Consider the following 20,903-nt stretch of genomic DNA (forward strand, 5'->3'; position numbering starts at 1 on the left):
GCCTCAATCTGTTATTCACAAACCCTAAACAAAGAATGAAATAATGTGTATTTTAATTTTGCTTTGCGTAGTAATTTTAAAATTAATCAAATATCTCAATGTTTAGATATTTTGCCATACTCCTTCTTGGAAAATGGTGTGAATCATTGCTTTGAGTAGATTTTGTGACCTGCTTCAAATGAAGAGACTTTAAGAGAGATTTTAAAAGTGTTATCTTGGGATAGTTTAAGCAATTGTGACTGTGATACATTCCCTGCTTGGATAAGATAAGAATGTATACGAATGAAATTAAAATGATCAGTTGTTATCTGTTGTATTAGTGCAGTTAGGGTTCAGGCTGCTGGCCTTATACAGGAGGCGGCTCTGTGGCTCTGTGTTTGATGTCTTCATGGTTACCATCTCTGTTGCCATGGAGCCTGAAGCTGCAGGTGCCATCTGTCACCTGACACCTCTCTCAACACTCTGCTTTATTAGATGATATCAGAAGGAGGTCAGCAGCAGCAGATAAACCCTCACACCCTCCGGCTGATCTTCACATTAAACGGTTGAATGTTGCTATGTACAGTGTTGCTTCTCATTAAATCAATAAACCAACCACTGATGACGTGAGGTACAAGGTTTATAAATAATACAAATGCATTATTTATTTTTTAATGCTGGGTTGTGCGGGTTGTCGAAAACATGAGTTTTACCTACATAGCAGCCTGGTGGCTCAATGTGTAGAGCATCTGGCTGGGAGGCAGAAATCTCCTTGCTCAAATCCTGATCCAAGCACCAGATGTGTCTTTGAGCACTCCGGGCTGGCTCCCCATGGACCGCCTGTGTTTTCCTGTTGCTTCCCTGAGGGAAATGGGTTAAATGATCGCAATAAAGCTTCTATTCTATTCCACATATGGTCCATTACATTATGAAACACTTGTATTTAGAATGCATGTAAAAATTTCAAGGGCAGCATGTTCCGATTATACACCACATACTTTAACATAATATATTTAGATGCATTTATTTATTTAATTTTTTTTACAAAAGTATGTATTAGCTGTAGTCAAATCACTGAACAAATGTCGACGTGGACTTCGTTTTCTCCTGTGTGTCTTGCAGCAGCTTGTATGTTTGGTTCTCTGAATTTTTGGGTCTCCTGTGATGCACACATTCACACAAAACTGTTCTCCACTCGATCCTCAGGTTCGATGAGGAGCTGAAGGCCTGCTCCTTTCTGGTTCTGGAGGAGGACGAGGGTTTCAGCGACTGGAGTCACAGGTTGGAGAACCGCCATGAGCAGGACGAGTGCAGGGCCAGGGAGCAGAAACCTTTAGCACCACAGTGGAAACCAGAGTTTGAAGAGGAGGAGGGACAGGATCCAGAGCGAAGCCGCCTGTCCCGAGAAACTTCAACAAGCCCTCCAGGGAAGGTCTGCTTCTGACACCTTCCTGTGCTTTCCGACACAGAATAGCATGACAGTAGATCACCGTGCTGACCTGCTTTGTCTTTGTTTCAGACGTCCAGCATCAAAAAGGACGTCAGGACTTCGTACAGCTCTTCAGTGTTTTTGCCACAGGACACCAGGCTGCAGCACACCACAGGCCAACCAGCAGACAGGACATCCTACCTGGCGGCAGGGACATTGAGACCATGGTGGGCTCCCCACTCTGTCTTTCAGTTTTACTTCCTCTTTCAATGTCCCAGCAATGCTTTTGTGTCTTGGTCTGTTTAAAAATCTGTTTATTGGTGTTTATTGGTGCATTGTAGAATACACATAGTAACATATGTCAGTACTTGAACTCATTTTGACTGATTAAAAGGATTCTGTATTATCAACAAACAGGTCATTAATATACCTGGTTAAAATATATTGAAAAATGGTTAATAGTTGTATATTATCAATCTACTGTGCATGCTGCCAGTCTTGGCAGAGGACCCTAATCATAGTTCTCTCCAATGTCTGTCTTACTTTGTGCTTAGCTGCTGATGTCTGAACAGTTCTGTACTAGTCAAGTTTATTGAAAAGTTCAGTTGTCTTTTCCACAGTGGAGGGGCCTGCAGAGTGGATGGGGAAGCGGAGCAGGAGGATCAGAAGGAGGAGGAGGAGCAGTTGCAGCAGCAGCAGTTGCAGCAGCAGCAGCAGCAGCAGCAGCAGCAGCAGCAGCAGCAGCAGCAGCAGCAGCAGCAGCAGCAGCAGCAGCAGCAGCAGCAGCAGCAGCAGCAGCAGCACATTATGGAAGATGATGATGAAGAACTAAGCTCCTCATATGAAAAGAAGGAAGAATTTCAACTCAGCAGGGAGACAGACAGAGAGGAGGTGGAGGAAGAGCACAAGATGCCAGACAAGGTTCCAATACTGTCGTAATACTATTAGTATTGCTGCTACTATTAAAGTTTTACTAGTGGCCCACTAGTGAAGGGAGCTGATATTTTTTATTTGGTTGGTGTTTCCATCATCCATCATCTTTGTCCACCATAAGTGTTCATCCAAATTGTCATGAAAATTGCATTGGGCAATGTCTAATTATTTCTATCGATTTCTTCACTTTCCCTAAACTCAACATGTAAAATAGATGTTCATCACACGTCCACAGTTAAAAATAGGTGCTGGTTGGACATCAGTGATCAGTGTGCAGACAAAACTCCAAAATGTTCGGGTTTCTCCCTTTGTAGTTTTATACAGAACATTTCACCAAACATTTCTTTCCCCTTAGAAAACTCACACCTCAATTTGGCTGCAAATCTGAAAGTAATAAAGGAGAAGAATGCTGTTTTGGCTTGCAGGGTGTAGAATTGAGGCATGCAGCCTGATAAAAGAAGCACTGATGTAACAAATTCCAGCAGTTAGTGCCCGTGTTCTGCCATTCATTAGTGTTTTCCCACCAAATAACTGTATGTGCAGTGAGCACCCAGTTCTAAAAGTGTGAACCATCATTCAAAAGAAAGCACGGTATGACTGCTAGTTAGGTAAAACCACTGAGTGTTAGAGATCACACTGCCAAGTATGGATTTATAAAGACACAATGGTCACTAGGGCTGACACCATTATGAGTGACGAGAGACGCCCGCTTGTCTCGTCAGGGTTTGACGCTAATGCTTTTTAGACCACTTGTCCTTTGGGTGATGTTTCATTTTCCTGATAGCTGAACTTACTTGTCCAAAATAGAAAATACCCAGCTATTAAAAGCTAAATAAATTATGAAAATTATGGACAATTCAATTTTATTAACATAAAAATGAATTTAAAGAGAAAAATAACATAAGGATTTAATGTTGTATCTGTGTTGACATAGAAGTCAGAAGTAAAACTTTACACCTTATATTTAACAAGCTAATTGATCCAGATACTGAAGGGCCTGATTCACAAATATATTTAGCAGGTTAAAATATTGTGATGACATCAATGAGTATAAAGGCATCTTGGAAGGATGCATATAAGATACTTACAGGCAGCAGTAAAATGATCCTGTTGTTACATTTAAATTAAATGGAGCCCACACTGTGACTTTGAATTTAAAAGAGAGAGTTTGATAGCTTGTTCTTCTGTCATCTAGGCAATGATTTTGCCCTCGATTTATTTTAAAAAAGATCTGAATTTTCGTTAGTTTCACACGTCTGGATGTCCTAACGAAGAGTTATATAATTACAAAAATAACACAGAGGCAAAAAACTGTGATCAGGAAAAATCGTTGAAGAGTGACATTTCAGTTTTGGTGTCGTTGTAGAGATACGTGGAAAGCAGAGACGAAAAAACTGAGGAGATAAACAGAAGATCTGCAGCTCCTCTCTGCAGCAGCCCTGAAGGCGAGGAGACGGTAAACTGCTATGGTCCCATGAGCCCCACATTCAAGGTATGTTTTGCAAAGGGTTTCACACTGAAATGCAGTTTGAAGGTGCTAGGTTACATATTAAAGTCAGCATCAGTACATATGCAGTAACCAGACATGACATGTAGTGGAGATGACCGGCAGCCTCTGTCCTTTAACAGAGACAGTTATTTAAGCCTGTAGAAAAGAGAAGGAAACAGTCGAGACTACGTTTCTGAGGGAGAAGACGACTTTTATTAGAAAAATTAGTTACATTAAAAATACGGAACAGAAAAAACAAACATCCTCTTGGACTGTACAGAAATCTGCTCTAATGCGAGGATTCACTCAGTAAAATTGTTTTGTGTCCACTCTGCTCTCTTTCATGCTCCATGCTGCTCCACCAGAAACTCCTCATTCAGTTTTACCCAGTAAGTATCACATGTGACCGTAGACACCGAGGTAGCAGGGCCTCATTTCTGTTACATTGTTGGTTTGAAACAGGATTAGCACACTGCATGAGTTTGATTTACATTAGTTCAACTGCGTGTCAGAGCTCAAGTTTGCAACATTCAGTCACATAGTACACTGTGTTTTTCCAGGATGAAGTGAACAGCAGAGTCTCAACAGACGGTAAATGCACTGTGAGTACATATATAGATGCTGGTCGATGTCAGCAGCTGATACAGATAAAGGTTACAGGTGTGGATGGATTAATAAATGACCTGCTGTGCACAGAGCCTCTTGTCTGAAAGCAACAGAACCTCACAAGCAAATGTAAACTGAGCCCAAAGAGGGAAGTGACTCAAAATGACTCTTAGCCACTTCACTCAAATCAGCACAGAAACATGCAAAGCCACAACAGATAAATGCAGTTGGCTACAAGACACAGAATATGACAACACACAGAGACACTAGCAGCTACACAGAAAAACTAAAAGTGACTGCAAAGAGACTCAAACTGACGACAAAGAAACTCAAAAAACTTGACACCAATACAAGAAATGTCACAGTGATCGACACAAAACTACTATAGTAGAGCTGAGGGGGCGTTTACCTGTCAGTTTTTGTCTTTTTTCCCCGACCTACTTCATTTAAACTGCAGCCAGTATCTTCCACCATGTGATACAGACACCATGACATTTAGACAAATACAGCAAAAGTCTGCTAATGTAATAAAATGTGCTTTTGTGTTTTCAACCTAGGATGGATAAATGCAAACTATCTTGAATAGTTCGTTTTAAAACTATTCTATGTTCCAGGTTTCAAACTCTACCCCTTAGAAACAACCAATAAGCCGACATCTTGCTGTGTGGGGGAAAAACTAGAACGAAACATTTTTAACTACGTTTTTAACTACACCCAGCTTTAATAAAAAAAGGTTGTTTTTAATGAGATCATGGATTTTTAACCTTTCACTGTCCTTTCAGATCATAGAGAGGACAGAGTCTCTGAGGAAAAGGTGAGTCTGTTTTTTTTTTTTTTCACACAACTGACTAAAGTGGAAATAATTCAATAAAACAAAGTTTCCTCATCGATTTAAACTGCAGAGGTGATCGGTTTGTTTTTCCGGTGGGATTGACTATTAAGATTCTGGATGGAGATTTTCTTAAGAAAAAGTCCATTTTAGATGCAAGTAGAACAGAAAAGTGCCGTAAAGAATAAACACAAAATAACTCCCCAAAAGTTTTTCAGATTTCTTCTCTGCAACCTTTTCTGACAGAAATACACTTTTACTATGACTCATCCGAACAAATATTCATTCTTCTCAAGCACCAACAGCATAAAGAAGACGCCGCCACCTGTTGCTGTTTGCAAGATTAACAAGAAGCTGGAGCAGTACACACACGCCCTCGAGGTAAGAACCCATGGACTTTGGGGCTTATTTTAATGTGAATTTTGCTTTTACCGTCTAAAGCAATAAGCTATTTGGGGTCTTTTTCTACTTCCTGTCAGTTCTTCCAGTTCTTCTCTCTTTGGCTCTTAAATAAGCAGAATGGATTAGATTACTAGCTGCTCTTGGCTAAAAACGCCCAATGAATCAGGCACGATCACAAAGGAAACTTGTTGAAAAATTGCAAGCAGCTGTTTATAGACCTTGTAAATTAAATCACATATAAAAGTTTTTTTGTTCAGTTAAAGGCAGAATATAGTGAATAAATGTACTTGACAGAAATTGGAGGTGAATAAAATGTATTGTAAATACCATTACTGCACATGATTTTAGACTATTTTCTATTTGCTTTTCAACTATTTATTTTTAACATAGTTTACTTCTAAACTGATTAGAACAGAAAATTCTCAAATTTTGCACCTAATGCTGTCGCAAAACTTAATGTGTGTCACTTTATTTTCGACAGCTCTCATCAAAGGAAGGCAGATCAGGCTGTCAGGCGCTGACAGACCTGACAAACCCCCCTGAACCCGTTGCTTTCAAGAAGAACCTGTTTGAGGCCAAAGACGCCTGGAACCAAAACGCCATGTCCAGCACATCATCTAAGGTTAACAGGTTAACTGATAAAGTTAACCTCATCAACCTTATCGTCTAACTTTATGTGACAGAGTGTAGAGTGCTGCTTTTTTTCTTTTCTAAAGTCAATGAATCAAACTGCAACTAAAAATAAGCCAGTCAAAAAGTATTGATATTTTCTTCTGCCTGATGGATAAAGAATTACGTTTTCTTTATGTGGATGTGTTATTCTGACTATTTCCTGTCCCAGGGTGCCGACTGTTCAAACGTTGGAGTGGCTGATCTCATCAATCAGTGGGTGAGAGGAAGTGAAGACGGGAGCAGGTGCAGCTCACCCTCCAAACAAGCTGTAAGTCACAATTCATCACCGAACAGCATGGAAAGTGTTTTTTGGAAGGTGCATTAGGTGTTTTACTGCTAAATCAGCTCTTCTCCAAAAGTTTACCTTAACTCAGATAATGTGGTTTTGCATCAGGACTTTTTTCTGTCCATTATATTTTTTGCTTCATGCAATGTCACCACATCCTTTTCTCGCATGGTATAAAAGCGGTTTTTGTCCACACAGTGTAATGAAAATGCTGATTTCCAATCATTAGTCTGTCAATAGTCATTTTTTCTCTCTTTACTTTTTAAAATTAATGTCATTGTTATGTTTGAGCTTCACTGTGCAGTATGAGGGATGTTGATATTTCATAAGTTATAAATTAAATTCTGCTTTCAGGAACACTGTGAGAGCAAATGCAAGAAAATATAATAAATCTGTCACATATCATAGAAAAACCTAAGATTCTTCAGTTCACCTCAAACATTTTTAAATAAAAAACACTTGATGAAATGTGATAAAAATATACAGATTCTTAAAGTAACAGCACACACATCTGTCAATCTCTACTATCAACAGGACAGCTCCACTGGTAAAAGATATAAATTTGTGGTGACGGGTCACGGAAAGTATGAGAAGGTCTCTGTTGACAACAGCTGCAGTGAAGACGTCAACTGTCAGTCAGGTAAAACTAATTATTAATAACCCTATACTACACATACAGAACATGTTTTTTAACACCATGTTTCATTTGAGGTGATTTTATCACTAACCATGTAAAACTAAAAGACATACTTTGTATTTAAGAGGAGATGAAAAGCAATTCACAGATTTTATTTTATGTACATTGTTTATTTTAAGCCTCGACTAACATGATTACAAACCAATGATATTTCATATTTTCCTTCTTGTAAAATCAATGAAATGGCTAAAACCAACAATGATTCGGTTCTAGAAACTGGTAGGCTCTTGTTGTTCTCTGTGCCATAAGGCTCCATTGCTGATGATTCAAAACCATGAGCCTCATTGTTGCAGTGGGTAACATGTTGTTTCATTAGCATTTATTTGTGCACTATTGACATTTTAAATAACTATTTAGCTTTGAACAAAAAGCTTTTTTAAAGAGTTGCAGCACCACATAGGAGGACTTGGTGTCTTCAGGACTGAGAGCAGAGTAGTAGGAAAATATTCAGTGATGGACTTACTGTTGGTTTTGGTCTTTTCATGAGATTTGTGAATAACAGCATAAAATCCAGAATAACACCGTCTTCGTCCTTTAATCAGGATTTACCAGCTTTTATCCATGTGTTTTTAGCTCTAAAGCATCGCAGCACATTTTTCAGAATCACTCAGTTAAGAAAACAAGGTAAAGTTTAAGCATCAGTGTAATAAATGGGGCTGTGGTTAAATTCCACATCATGATGGTCATCTTAGGGAAAACAACAGTATTTCTAATTTTTTCCAATATAGTAATAACAATTTCTTCTCTATAGCAACATGCTAATACCTACCACAGTAACAGAAAACTCCTTCAAAGTTCTGAAATATCACATTCCACGTCTGATCGCTACGTGTCTTCTCCAACTAGAAAACCATTTCTGTTAACCTCTTATCCATCCTCATCATACACTATTATTCACTTCTGTCTCCTAATTCCAAACTAAACTCAGTAATACCGTTCACTGCATCCATCATTCACCACAAAGCAGGAAGACGCTCGCCACCAACAGAACAATGCTGTTACTCTGGCTGGAAATATTTCAGCAACGTTGGACAGAAAACAATACATCCATAACTTTCTAGACTTTAGAGCTCATTTAAACTTTCCGTTTGGACTTGGACAGGTCGGTACTCTCCAACCATACACTACTATCAGAATAAGTAAAAAGACATCTTCCATACATGTGCACTACAAAACATGGCGCTTACACTGGACGGCTCATTTATTTGTTGTACTTGAACAGTGTCGGCATAACCATTACATCATGTCACATGTCACATCATGTTACGTCTGGATTAGTTTGAACTAGTTTTCACAGTATGGACCAGTATGGAAGTGGAAGACAAACAGTTCTACTAGAATCCCAAGCACCTGTAATGCAGATAAAAATCTCAAACAATGACTGTCTTTAGTTGTATTTCTAGTTATTTTTTTTTCATAATGCCCAGCCCAAAAATACAGCAGCCCATGTGGAGGTACTTTCCTGCACTGACTAGCAGAAACCTAAATCTGTTCTTCCTGGACCTTCACCCTTCATTGACCTGTTTCTTGTTTAAACTTTCATAGTTCATCAGCTCTGTTGTTCCAGGAATGTAAAAGCCCCATTTATTACACAAATGAAAACGGCACTGTACACTAACAGTCTTACTTTGTTAAAAAAAAAAAAATACAAAAAGGTAGAGCAACACAATGAAAAAAAAAAAACACTTATCAAAGTATCTACATCACATGCATTTAACACTATATTCAATCAAGATAATCAATTCATATTATGTCGTCACTTATCTGATGTTTTGCATATTTCTATCTGATGTTAATTTCACCCAAAAGAGATTTCAGTTATGAACCTTGTTGTTATTTTAATCGCAAACCTACATGAGTTCAAGTTACACATCTGTAGTTTTGGAGGAACCAAACCCTTTGGCTGTTCTGTTGAAGTCCTTACGTTCATCCTCCTGAGATTTGCGTTTAATGAGCCCCCTCTCAAACACTGCTGCTATTTTTGTGAGCGGCTTCTCTGCTGCCTCTTTAAGCCTTCTGGCATCAAAACGGGGACTGTACAGCAAAATCGGTAGACGATTGACAAAAGAAGGAACTTCTGCCTGATTGTCTTTAGAGGCCTTTTTCTGGTCTAATTCTTTCTTGCCGGCGTTGATCTGTTGCATAATTCGGTCTTTGGTAGAGAACATCTGAAAGAGCAGGGCATCCCACATTCTCAATGCTTTGGGACCTTCCTTGTTCTTAACCATGTCCTGGTTGGCACATTTGTCTGCGGATGACTTATCACTGCCATGCTGATCGTTTTTTTCTTCACTGCCACTGGAATCAGCCTGAGATTTGTCCTCCAAATCTGGAAACTTTGGTTCCTCCGGTTCTACAACCATGTGTTTCTTAAGTCGTGTCCATCCACTGAGCTTACCCATGAGGCCTTTTGGCTTTAGGGCTGCTTTTGGCTCAGCAACCTTCTGCTTAGCAACCTTCTCCTCAGCAGTTGAAGATGCAGTCGATGTCGCTAACTTCGTGGAGGGTTCGCCTGCTGGGGCTTCTGCCGGAGCAGCTGTGGTTTTGGTCTTCAGAACGTCCTTGTCTTTGAGTCCAGTTTTTTGCTGAGATGGCGTTGATGTTCCTCTGTTTGGGGATGGAGCTTTGAATGAGAGTGAGGCCTGAGGCAGAGAGGCAGGAGTGGCAGAATCAATCACAGCTGCTTTAACTATGGATGGTGTCATGTCAGTATCTGCTGCTGGCTTTGCAGGGGAAATGTGCTCTACTGGTATTTGCATTGAAGACTGAGCATTGCTGGAATGTGAGCTAGTCTTGACCAGATCAACGGGAGACTTTGAATAATCAATTTTTACAACCGAAGGTTTTGGTTGTACAGTGGCAGCGCAAGATTTTGACTCTACTTGCTTAGTGGTGGGTTCTGCATTTACAGTAAGTTTACTGGTTAGAGTAGAATTGGTAGAGAGAATGGGAGTTTCTTTGTTGCTTAGGGAGGGAAGTTTTCCTTCTTTAGTGGAATTTGATCCTAGATTTGTTTTTACCTGTTGTGTTTGGGAATTAATATTAACTTCGGCTATGGCTATAGTTTTGGATGAGCATTTTTCTGGTTGTGAGATAATTTCGGTAACTGGTTTAACAATGTTAATAGGTGTGTTATTCTGAAGATGTCTGAGAGGCTTTATTGAGTCTTTGATAATGACTGGCAAGGGTTTTATTTCTGAGGTATGGTAGTTTGTAGGAGTTTGAGAGGACTGAGGTAATGCTGGAGTACGGATTTCTATAGGTGTATTACACACTCTTGGCTCTGCTAAAGAAGAAGCTCTTGTTGGAGTCCAGGGTTTAGTTACTGAAGCAGGGCTAAGTAGGACTTTAAAATCTCTGGCAGGTCCAGCAAGGGGCTGAATGTTTGTAGCAGTGTAGTTATTTGAAGCATGGTGTGAGAGGGTTTGAGTATTTACAGTATGAATGACGGTTCCATCTACAGATTGTGGAGTCTGTTTCACTTCGGTCGGAGGGCTCACTAAATTTACAGAGGTCTGAAAACTATCCCCAGACAACATGATTTGACTTGTAATGGCTTGCTGTTCTACACTAACACCAGATGTTTTAGCTGTGATATAACCATCAGAAATTAAAGGCTTTGTCGTGGCACTGGATGCAACCATGTGTTTAATTTTTGTAGCTGGACTTGCTAAAGATTTATTATCTACAATCAGTGGCTGCTGCTCTTTTTCAGTGGTTTTTGCAGTAATTGGAGAAGCATATGTATCAGATGACCTTGACTCAGCAACGGCATTTGCAGTCTGTTTGGGGCTGTTTGTGTCGCCACTTGGTTGGGTAACGGAGTCAGAAACCAATTTTGCATCAATTGATGGCTTTGTTGTTGTGGATTGTCTCTCTAAAATCAGTCGAGGGCTTTTTGGTGCGACAGGCCTCATGGTCGGGCTGGATGGTACAGTAGGTTTAGTATTAACTGTTGGTTGACTATTGACTGCTAAATCTGCCATGACTTGCAGAACAGTTTCTGTATGAAGCTTGACTTTAGTTTCAGTAGCACGAATGCTGTTGCTGCCCAAAGTGAATATTGTTGAAGCTTCTGCAGCAGATCTCAAGTGCTGACTGTGTTTAATCTGTGGTTGTCCAGGTGAGATTGGATCTGTGTAAAACCCATTATTTATTAATCCTGGACATAGTTTGTTTGCCATTTTTTCTATTGAAGCATTAGATGTTTGTTTTCTATCAGTTACTTCTCTTGTCTGCATGTTTTCTGCACTCAGAGGCACAGTAGGAAGGTGGTCTGATGGTGTCCTCCCAGTTAGTAAACCTAATCTTCCATTGGTGGCTTGTAAATACCATTGTGTTTCTAATGCTGAACTGCTGACTCCATTCATGTTACTACTAACATGGGTTGGACGTTTGGCCTGTATGTTTGAATTGCTCGATAATATTTGAGCAGTACCACAGGTGGTATGAGTGGTTTCAATTTTTTGTGCAGCCTCTGCTGTAGCTCTGCATGGGTTTATGTAAACACTTCCTTTTTGAACAACTTTATCTTGGACATTGGGTCCTATGCTTTTCTGTGTGGCAATGCTTACAGTCTTGCTACATTCTATAGGCTTTTTTGTTGGCACGTTTGGAATGTCAGTCTCTAAAGCAAACTTGATGTCTGAAATATTGGCTGAATTGGTTGCAGTGGTAGATGGGACTGGAAACTTTAGTTCTATAGTAGGTTTTTCAAGTAAAGTAATAGTTCTGGCAGATATGTTTGGTAAGGTTGGTGCTTGAGAAGATTTCGAAGAGAGAACTACCACTGGCATTTGACCGCGACTGTAAACCTGAGTTTCTGTAATGACCTGCTGTAAAGGTTTTGTGCGTTGCTCAGCTGCAGGTACTGGGCAAACACTGGATTGTGCCAGACATACACAGGCTGTGACAGGCTCGTGTAGCAACATGGATGCTGTGGTAGCAGTAACAGATTCTTTACAGACTATTTTTGAGAACTGGGGCCCTGCGCTTGTTTTGTCTAGAGTATGTTCTGTATCACCATCTATAGGAGGCAAAATGTTCCCTGTGTTTGTCTTATTACTTAGAATGACCTTGTTACTCTCTTTAATTTGCTGCTGAATCACTTTCTGCTGTTTAGGCAACTCAACTTCAGTAGCCACTTTACTGGAGAGTGGTGTCACTGAAACAAGTTTGGTGGCATCATTTTTCCCTAAAATTAATGCACCATTCACGCTGATATTACCAGAAAACGAGGGCTCGAACTTTATGTTAGGATCAGGCAGGATTCTAAAGGCTGTTGATGGACTGAGTCCAGCGGTAGTTTGGTTAGACTGGGCCAAAGCTATGTGTTCTTGTCCTGACTGTTGGTTTCCACTTGTGAGCTTGGATTCTGCTTTTGTAGGCGTTTTCTCAAGATTGTCACCTGTCTCTTGGACATTTATCCTTTTTGCACTATGCAGTGTTTCTGCATTGGCAACTACTTTCACTAAGGGTAAGGAGGAATTCAACAGACCACTACTATGAGTCAGGCATGGAGTATTATTTAGTGCTGCCTTTATAGAAAATAGTGCCCCACTTTGAGTGTGTACCTCACCTGTTTTAGGTATTGGGATTGGGGTCTCAGAGTATGAGGCTTTTGTTATCACCACGCCACTTGTGGATTGTTGCATTGTTTTCTTTGCCAAGCTGAGTGGTGGTTCGGGTTTTACTGTGTCCACGCTAGACGTTTGAACTGATTGTATTCCAGTACTGTGAGCTTCAGACTGTTTTTCCAAGGTGTTTCCAAGCACATCTTTCCTACATGTGACCATCCATTCTGCTGGGTGCTCTGAATCCTTTGGACATGACAGAGGTTGTAAACTGTGAGCAGTAGAAACCTCCACAGAACAAGTTAGATCTCCACTGAGTTGTTTTGTTGCATTTGACACATCTAAAGTCTCTTCCGATGGGCTGACAGGGCTTTTAGGTGATGTAATAGTCCTTATCCCACCATAGGCAACATACTCAGCTGGAGTAAGCCCATAATATGTTGATCGTGATTTCTGCTTTGAAGTTGCTAATGACATTTGAGTCTCTAACAGTGAAGTTAAGGACATCCGTGCTTCAACCACAGGAGGGCGATAAGGGGATGACCTGGGGCTTGGAGATGTTTGTGCTTGCACTGAAATGTTTGGGGTATTTGGTGCAGAGAGAAATGATGGAACCTTTGGCAAAGATGAAGTTTCACCTTCTGCAACAACTGAATTTTCTTTTGGGGTCAGTATAACAGAGTCAGGAGCAGTGTGGCTTGATGCTAAATTCTCTCTGTGGTACTGGCCATTATTAGAAAAGCTTAAATTTATTGTATTCCTGTGTGTATGTTGAATCTCTCTCATTTTATAATTGCTGGCTTGTTTGACAGACTTGTGATCAACTTTACTTTGCTTTGGTTCTTCTTTGGCAGCAGCAGGTTCATCTAAATTCACCGGTTGATCCTGTGGGACCTCACTGGAAAAAGCAAGAGCTGCTTGTTGCTGGGGGCAATTATAAGCAAATAAAAGTGGGTTAGGTTTGGATATTTCAAAAATGGGCGTGGATACTCGAGCTGGTGTGCAAGAAGGGGTCTTGGGTCTTCCACTTTGGGTTCTAGATAAAGTCATTTTCTGGTCATTTTTTGACATTGACACAACTACTTTGTCCTTGAGTACAGCAGATAAAGATGACCCGTGGTAGGTTTGGTTTACTGATGTGAGGTCCTGAATGGAGGGTGGTTTAGAGATCTCATAAAATGTTGCCTTTGATGTATAAATCCTTGTTTGTGGACCATCAGGCTTAGACTCTTTTACTGCTTCAATGAGTGATATTTTGGAAGCTGTTATCTCAGAGGACATCTGACTTGGAACCAAATTGCCATTCCTGGTAAGTCTAGCAGTCAAAGACAGCGTCTGGCTCTGAGGGTTGTCTAAAATGGTGTTTGTCTCCCTCTGGCTGGGAATAAAAGGTTGTGTCTGACTGTTTGAAAGTGATGCCAGCACTGGAACAGGGGCTAGTTCTGCAACCTGAGAAGGTGTGAGGCTTGGGCAACAATTGAGGCCGGCTGGGGATAGGGCGAGGCTGTGAGTTGATATTTTAGGGATGGACTGTGGAGAAGGGACTTGAGGGACTGTCGTTACTGAGCAGTGCAAATCTGGTATCGTGTTTATATTTAAAGCAGAGGGAATAGGTTGTGCTGGAACCTGCTCAGGTGGCGAAACCAGAAGAGGCATCATAAAAGGAGTAGCGTCATCAAACAAAAAAGAGGAGCACTCATACAAAGGGGCTACTTGCTCTTCCGAAGTCCGGATCTGAGTGGTGTGGGCATTAGGCGGGAAGGTGCTGGTTTGGCCACAGGGGCTGCTCTGAGGAACTGGGAATGCAGAGTGATCATTAATGGAGCCAAATGGGAAACTGGACACTGAGGAGTTTGCAATGTTGACTGAATCTGGTGTCCTCGGGGGGCTAGACTGATCACTGTGCTCAAGGTCTGTGCTGGCTTCGTTGACAGGTGACAAACAGGAGCGAAAAGGGATGGGGGTCTGAGAGAGGCTACCTTTTTTCTTGGCTCGCTTCTTCTTGAGTTTCTGTAGCCTTGCATTGTCTTTGCCTGGTTTTGGCAGTAAGGGCGGTGGGTATTGCTGGGAAAGGTCAGAGTCCAGCCCATTACTGTAGCCGATTTCCATTAACATTCCAAACACCTGCAAGACAGAGAAGAATTCTCAGTCCATTTACATTCAGCCACAAATCTAACTGTTGAAGCATTCATCAAGTAAGACTGTCATGTAGAAGAGGGTTCCGTCATGGGTTGAAAGCAAAATTCCATTAATTGTAATCGATATCAATAAGTTTCCTTAAAAAAAGAAAAAAACACTTGTTATGCCCGACAATAAAATATTTTTGGCATTTGCTTTTATAGCTTAGGAGCTAAATTAAGAAGATTTCAGAGCAGGAATTTCATGAGATGCCAGTTGCATTATTTGAGATTCTCGATTAATGAGCAGCTGGAAATGCAGAGGAGCTTTGTTCCCAAACAGTTGGGCCACAAAATAAATTTGTAATGCCAGACATCTCAGCAGCTGATCAAGTTATCACACTTTGTTTTGTTACTGTAGCCAAAATTTGCTATTACACTATCAGTCATAACATTATGACTCCAAGCAAAACTCTTCAGCTCAGTGATCCTACGATGGTGGAACAAGTTACTAAACTCACGCTCAGCAACCTCACACCCAATATTTAAAAACTGCTGAAAATGAAAAACTCTTCTGCGTCTTCCTTTGCACTTAAATCTCTTTAAAAAAAAACTTCCTTTCTGCTCTTTCTTGCCCTTGCATCTCATGAACCAGAAACTCTTCCTCTGATAGGACTTTGCTTTGATGTTTTCTCCTTGACTTAGATTTTTGCTGCCTTGCACCTCACTTATAAATCTCTTTGGATAAAATCCAAATGACTAAATGCCGTCTAATACAGTAACTATTCCATGAATTCTACTGTTGCAAGATCCTAATTTCTCAGTTTTTAAGTTAAAACTGTCAAAGGTGATATTTCTACTCTGTTTAGTATTGAGGTCAGAGTGGGTAGTGGAGTCGTACTACAGTAGAGTTCGTTATAAGGGGAGGTGGTTCTAATGTTTTGGCCACCACTACCCACCTGATATCACCTGACAGTTTCAACCTAAAGATTATAACCTTGTAAAAGTAGAATTCAAGGCAGAGCCACTGTATTGGATGTCATAAATTGCACAGATGCTCATAACGTTCTGTCTAATCGGTGAATGATTCATATAATCAGTCATGTTTAAATACTGTAGCTGGTCTAAATGCTAATAACCTTTCTCCTCATTTACAGCTGAACTAACCTATGAGAATTTGTGAAACACATGCTGGACTTTGAACAACTGTGGAATATGTAAGAAAATCTTTTATACCATACAAATGTAGTAGCCTCCATTATCTGTATTTCAAGCTTTAAGATGCAAATGTTCATAATTCCTGTAATAAAAACAATTACTTAAACACAAAAGTAGTGAATCAAATAGTGAATCTTCTCTGTTTCTATTGGATCATGTGAGTATCAGCTCAAATATCTTTATATAAAAACAAAACAGTTCCTGGTGTGTGATGCCTCAATAAAGCTTTCAGAAAATGTGTTTCTGTTATGTTTTACTGTATAGCTGAGCTAATCATCTTCTACACTGTGCCCATTGTTTACCAACTGTACTCACTACCACAGTTTTTAAAATCTCAACTGGGTCCTGAAGATGGTGCATGACTACAAGAAGCGTCACTATTGGAAATAGAAAGGAATGTAAAGCTGTCACTTAGGGCAAAGCTACTTTGAAATGATGACAAACTACTTATGAAAATAGTCTCTCAGGACTGTTGGATTTAAAAATGACCTCCGCAGGAAACAGGAGTAAACCCAAAGGAAGATGACACATACACAAGAGTGACCAGGTTCATGCAAGGAGGTGGTGTGTTAGCATTGAGCTAATGACCAAAGGATGGGAAATGGTAAATGGTCTGGAGTGATATACAGCTTCTCATTCACACTCACAATCTCACAGATGCAGGTTGGAGTTCAGTGCCTTGCTCAAGGACACTTTGACGTGGGACATGGGGATCACACCAACAAGTGTGGGATTGGTGCAGGAGCTGCCCCGCAAAGACAATTTCTCTTGTACTGACCTTACAAGTAAACAACACAGAGGTCAAAGATCAGAGTCAGAAATAGCTGACAATAAATGCAGCAAACCTTCCTGGGCACCAGGATTATATGAAGGATGTGTCAGGAAAGGCTGAATTTTGACTCCTTTTTTTTTACTGTATGCAAAGTATAATAATATTTAAATGTGATATTTTATGGTAGTTTGTACATTCAGATTGTGACAACATGAGCTGAATTATTCCCTCTCTGCCGGAATATTGAAGTATCTTTGGGTGACACTAGAAAAGTTCAACTGTCTAATTTTAGAGTGAGGGAAATAAGAACAAACATCCTGACACCGAGCACCTGCTGCCCTGAACTCATTTAAGCTGCTGGAAATCAATCCGAGACCCGAATCCTGCCTGAGTTTAGCTGTAGAGCAACTTTAACACTAGATTGGTTTCTAGAAGCATGATATCAAACTCCATGACACATCTTCTGAATGTTTAACCGTCTCTGACCTGACCAGGTGTCAAATGTAAATACTACAGCTAGTGAGTTCCTCCAGTAAGATTTTACTGATTTAAATGTTAAATACCTCAAGACATTTCTCTCTGTTCGTGCAAAGATTAGAATGGAAACCCTGCAGTGACAGTGACCAGGCGGCTTGCTGACACATGAGAAGCCCCCCTTTTAAGGCTCTGGGGTTAGACATCTGTGACGTTTCCACTCACAGCTATGAGTTTAGCTCTGTAAGAAAATAAGTGTGTCATGACCTCAATCTCTCTGCTAAAGAACCTAATCAAAGTGAAGAAAAAGCTTCTCATTAATCACCAGGTTGCAACGTTATTACTGGAGCAACTTACTTGAGGTGGTAAGAGGTGCTGATCGCTGGATAGGCTGCAAAGCAAACAACAGTTTAGCATAAAAATGGAGGGAAAGATAAAAAAATGTATTTTAACATTAACAAAAAAGGAAAAAAAAGAATTAAAGCATGATCAGTGTTTTGTGTGCAGGGGTTGGTAACTGGCCTCTGCTCATATCGTCTATCATCTTTCAGCCGTCGCGGCACGAAATTTTGCAAAGTATAAAACATTGTTAATGTTGCATTACAAGCTCTCAGGGATATAATGTCTGATATGCATCATGCGTTTCATATCGTGCACGACCTACTATCAAATTCTATGCACGGTTTGCAGGTTAGCACCTGGCCAGCTGGTCAGGAATGTGCTGCAGTACCAACAGACACGGAGTTTGACTGCTTTACCTTCAGCGAGCGGCTGTCGGGACAAACTGCTCTCTGCTTGTTAATCCCAGCCCATAGTGCCACAGGGCCGTCTCTTCCTGAAGTGAACTGGAGCCTTAGCGAGCGAGCCACAGCGCCCATGTACGTTCCAAAAATAAAACTGCTGCCTTCAGTGTGTGTTGCAGGGGCAGACGGGGGTTTCCAGGCCACCTGAGATGGCTGAGGTGCAGCCCCTAGAGGCGGCCGGCATTCACCTCCACCTGAAGGAAGATGGCGACAGTGGTCAAAACAAATGGCCACCGACACATTTAAATGACTGATGTACAGATTCTGTAATGTTTAGGAAAAAATGCCGCTCTGTGGTAAACAGATACAGTATGAACCTTCAAAAACTGTAGAAACTGTCAAATCATAATTAATCATGAAAGGTTTAGTTTTTCTTTAAGGTTTGAGACTTCATACAGATCACATTTCTGTTCTGGTACAAATTCAACCTAAATACACAGTCTTAGTCCTGATGAGGAATAAGCCAGAACCAGTTTGTCCCAGACTCCGTACAAGTACCTACGTTTGAGTACTGGCTAAGACCCAGTACAGAAACGAGAGTTAAACCGTTTCTAAACTGATGAAACACTGGCAGACACAGCTGGTCCAAATTGCAGTGGAGACACACCTGAAAACTAAGACTTTCAACGAGCTCACAGGTCGTCACAGAGTCTCCGACGGTCTGGGAGGAACACACCCCCGACGACTGGAAGCTCTGTGGTAGAGAAAAATAAATAAAGATTAAGAAATCACACTGAGATCTTGATGGAGATTTGCAGACTGTAGAGTTTTCAGAGGAATACGGAGGTAAAGTAATGTTCTACATCCTTGGTTGTCGTCAAATGTTAAAAGATCTTTCAAATAATCTTGAGAAATCTGAGAATGTGGTTAGATTTTAGGCAGTTGGCCCTAATTTTGTCATTTGCCAACACTTATTTTAAAACAGCCTCAAACCACAGACATTATTCCACCTCCACCTACCTGCTCAACCAACATGAGACTAATGTAGTATTAGTTGCCATATTGGAGACGTTTTACAAGTATCAGACCCGATACTGGTATATTGCATTAAATATGAAATATGACTAAACACCTAATTGATTACAAGATGGAGAAGATGTAATGAAAGTGTGAGTTTGTGAAATGTATTTTTATGTGGGTGATTCTATCACTTGTAACTGTGTCATAGGTTTGTCTATTGTACAGGTGTAATTGAATAAAAATCCTGACACTGCGCTTTTTTTTTTTTGTCTAGTCGACTTCAACCAGCTCCCTGTTCTTATAATGTCACTAAACAAATTCAGGTTGAGATGAGTAATCACACATGTTCTCACACATCCAGTTATGTTGGTTCTTTGACGGCATTTGAGAAGTGGATTGGAAAATGCTGGATTTAATATATGATGCCAGGACAATAAGATCAGCACCAACAGAGCCATCAGCTCTCCATGGCCTCCAACCACGAGCGATGGTGTTATCAGTGACAATAACGTCAGTAGTGTCAAAATCTACCTATTCTACCTGAATGAATTATTGAATTTGGTTATTTAACTTGGGTCCTTCATCTTTATGTTTACTGGTTGAAATTAAAATGTATAGGTTGAAAAAAACTGACTCGTTGTAAAGTGTCAGCATCATTTTAAACTTAATTAATCATCACAGAAAAATCTTCCAGAGGTGTTTAGATAAAATATAGCACATAGACACAGCAGCAAAAATGGGTTTATCAATACATCAGCACATTGAATTTGAAATGAATCAGTGAGTGAAGTCAACACTTTCAGCTTTAATACGACCGGTTGAAAAAAAGTGTGGCATAAACCACGGACGTGACCAAATGCTGAATCTGTTCCCTCGACAAGCTTTGCCAGGTGCCTTTACGGCAGCTGCTCCAACTGCTACACAAAGTAAGTTATTTATGGTAATGAGTAATAAACTTGTTTTTTTTCCTTCATCAATAAAACACACTCTACTACATTCAAATGGGTTAAAATATAAGAATAGGTTAACTAGTAAATAGAACAGAGAGGAGATGCTGCAGCAGGAACTAGATTTTCAGGTCTGCTAATCTCATTTGCTGCTCTACTCAAGTGCCATCAAACGCATCTAGTTGAGTTACTGACGGTGCAGCATTCTAATCATTTTACTAATCAGTAAGCTCTAATTTTTAGTAGCAAATAGAGAAAAACATTAACCGGAACCACATAGCAGTTGCATATTTGCAAGGACAGAGGAGACACTCTGGAAGTGTTGGAGTAGCACCTTATGCCAAAAAACAATTTCAAATTATAGGCTGCAAAAAAAAAAAGCAGCCTATAATTTGGATGCTAACTAATTATTAGTATTAATATCAGAAATGTAAACTCAAACTGAGTGAGTACGTGAAAACAAAAATGATCGATTTACAGTTGCTTAAAGTCCAGCAGCAAAAGGTTTGATGAGTTCAATTAAGTGTCAGAATGAACCTGAAAATAGACAAAGGAAGATTTATAGATCGTACATGTATAGTCCATCTATGCTTGTTGATTGTGGGTTTGACCAAACGTGCTAAAACTCACCATCAGAACATTCAGTTCATAATTTCAATTGTTTTTTTAAAAATTCAAATGGCACTAAATATTAAACAAAGGTCACTTACAGTGTGC

The 20,903-nt window shown here is 40.2% G+C and overlaps 2 protein-coding genes across 5 annotated transcripts in view; one reads left to right on the plus strand and one right to left on the minus strand.

The window, feature by feature from the left end:
* The window catches only part of LOC137106992 (lymphocyte-specific protein 1-like), a 31,013-nt gene extending 14,547 nt beyond the window's left edge, over nt 1-16,466 (plus strand). For 2 of the 3 annotated variants that reach the window (XM_067491112.1, XM_067491123.1), the window contains exons 3-14: nt 1,186-1,411; nt 1,499-1,635; nt 2,029-2,329; nt 3,708-3,833; nt 4,196-4,219; nt 4,391-4,432; nt 5,219-5,250; nt 5,562-5,646; nt 6,149-6,289; nt 6,509-6,607; nt 7,160-7,265; nt 16,170-16,466. In XM_067491112.1, the coding sequence (XP_067347213.1) occupies nt 1,186-1,411; nt 1,499-1,635; nt 2,029-2,329; nt 3,708-3,833; nt 4,196-4,219; nt 4,391-4,432; nt 5,219-5,250; nt 5,562-5,646; nt 6,149-6,289; nt 6,509-6,607; nt 7,160-7,265; nt 16,170-16,195 (1,345 nt within the window). In that variant the 3' untranslated portion in view covers nt 16,196-16,466. The remainder of the gene's footprint in view (nt 1-1,185; nt 1,412-1,498; nt 1,636-2,028; nt 2,330-3,707; nt 3,834-4,195; nt 4,220-4,390; nt 4,433-5,218; nt 5,251-5,561; nt 5,647-6,148; nt 6,290-6,508; nt 6,608-7,159; nt 7,266-16,169) is intronic. The other variant, XM_067491131.1, reaches the window with a different exon arrangement.
* LOC137106988 (mucin-2-like) lies at nt 8,726-18,975 on the minus strand. 2 transcript variants are annotated; one of them, XM_067491089.1, is made up of 3 exons: nt 18,887-18,975; nt 18,235-18,473; nt 8,726-15,019 (listed from the first exon to the last, which is right to left on the minus strand). In XM_067491089.1, exons 2-3 carry the CDS (start codon nt 18,352-18,354, stop codon nt 9,188-9,190), a joined length of 5,952 nt encoding a protein of 1,983 aa, XP_067347190.1. In that variant the 5' UTR covers nt 18,355-18,473; nt 18,887-18,975; the 3' UTR covers nt 8,726-9,187. The 2 variants fall into 2 exon arrangements, with proteins under 2 accessions (XP_067347190.1, XP_067347201.1); XM_067491100.1 differs by lacking the exon at nt 18,887-18,975 and adding an exon at nt 17,834-17,867 and having other exon boundaries at nt 18,235-18,346.
* Nucleotides 18,976-20,903: the final 1,928 nt, after the last annotated feature.

Source organism: Channa argus, chromosome 2 (genome assembly GCF_033026475.1).
Source record: "Channa argus isolate prfri chromosome 2, Channa argus male v1.0, whole genome shotgun sequence".
Lineage (NCBI taxonomy): Eukaryota > Metazoa > Chordata > Actinopteri > Anabantiformes > Channidae > Channa > Channa argus.

Bases quoted from the DNA above. Each gene is read 5' to 3' on its own strand.
- LOC137106988 (XM_067491089.1), bottom strand. From the start codon at position 18,354: ATGGGCGCTGTGGCTCGCTCGCTAAGGCTCCAGTTCACTTCAGGAAGA. The intron at 15,020-18,234 runs GTAAAGCAGTCA...TCTGTCTTGCAG, and splicing joins CCGACAGCCGCTCGCTGAAG to GTGTTTGGAATGTTAATGGA.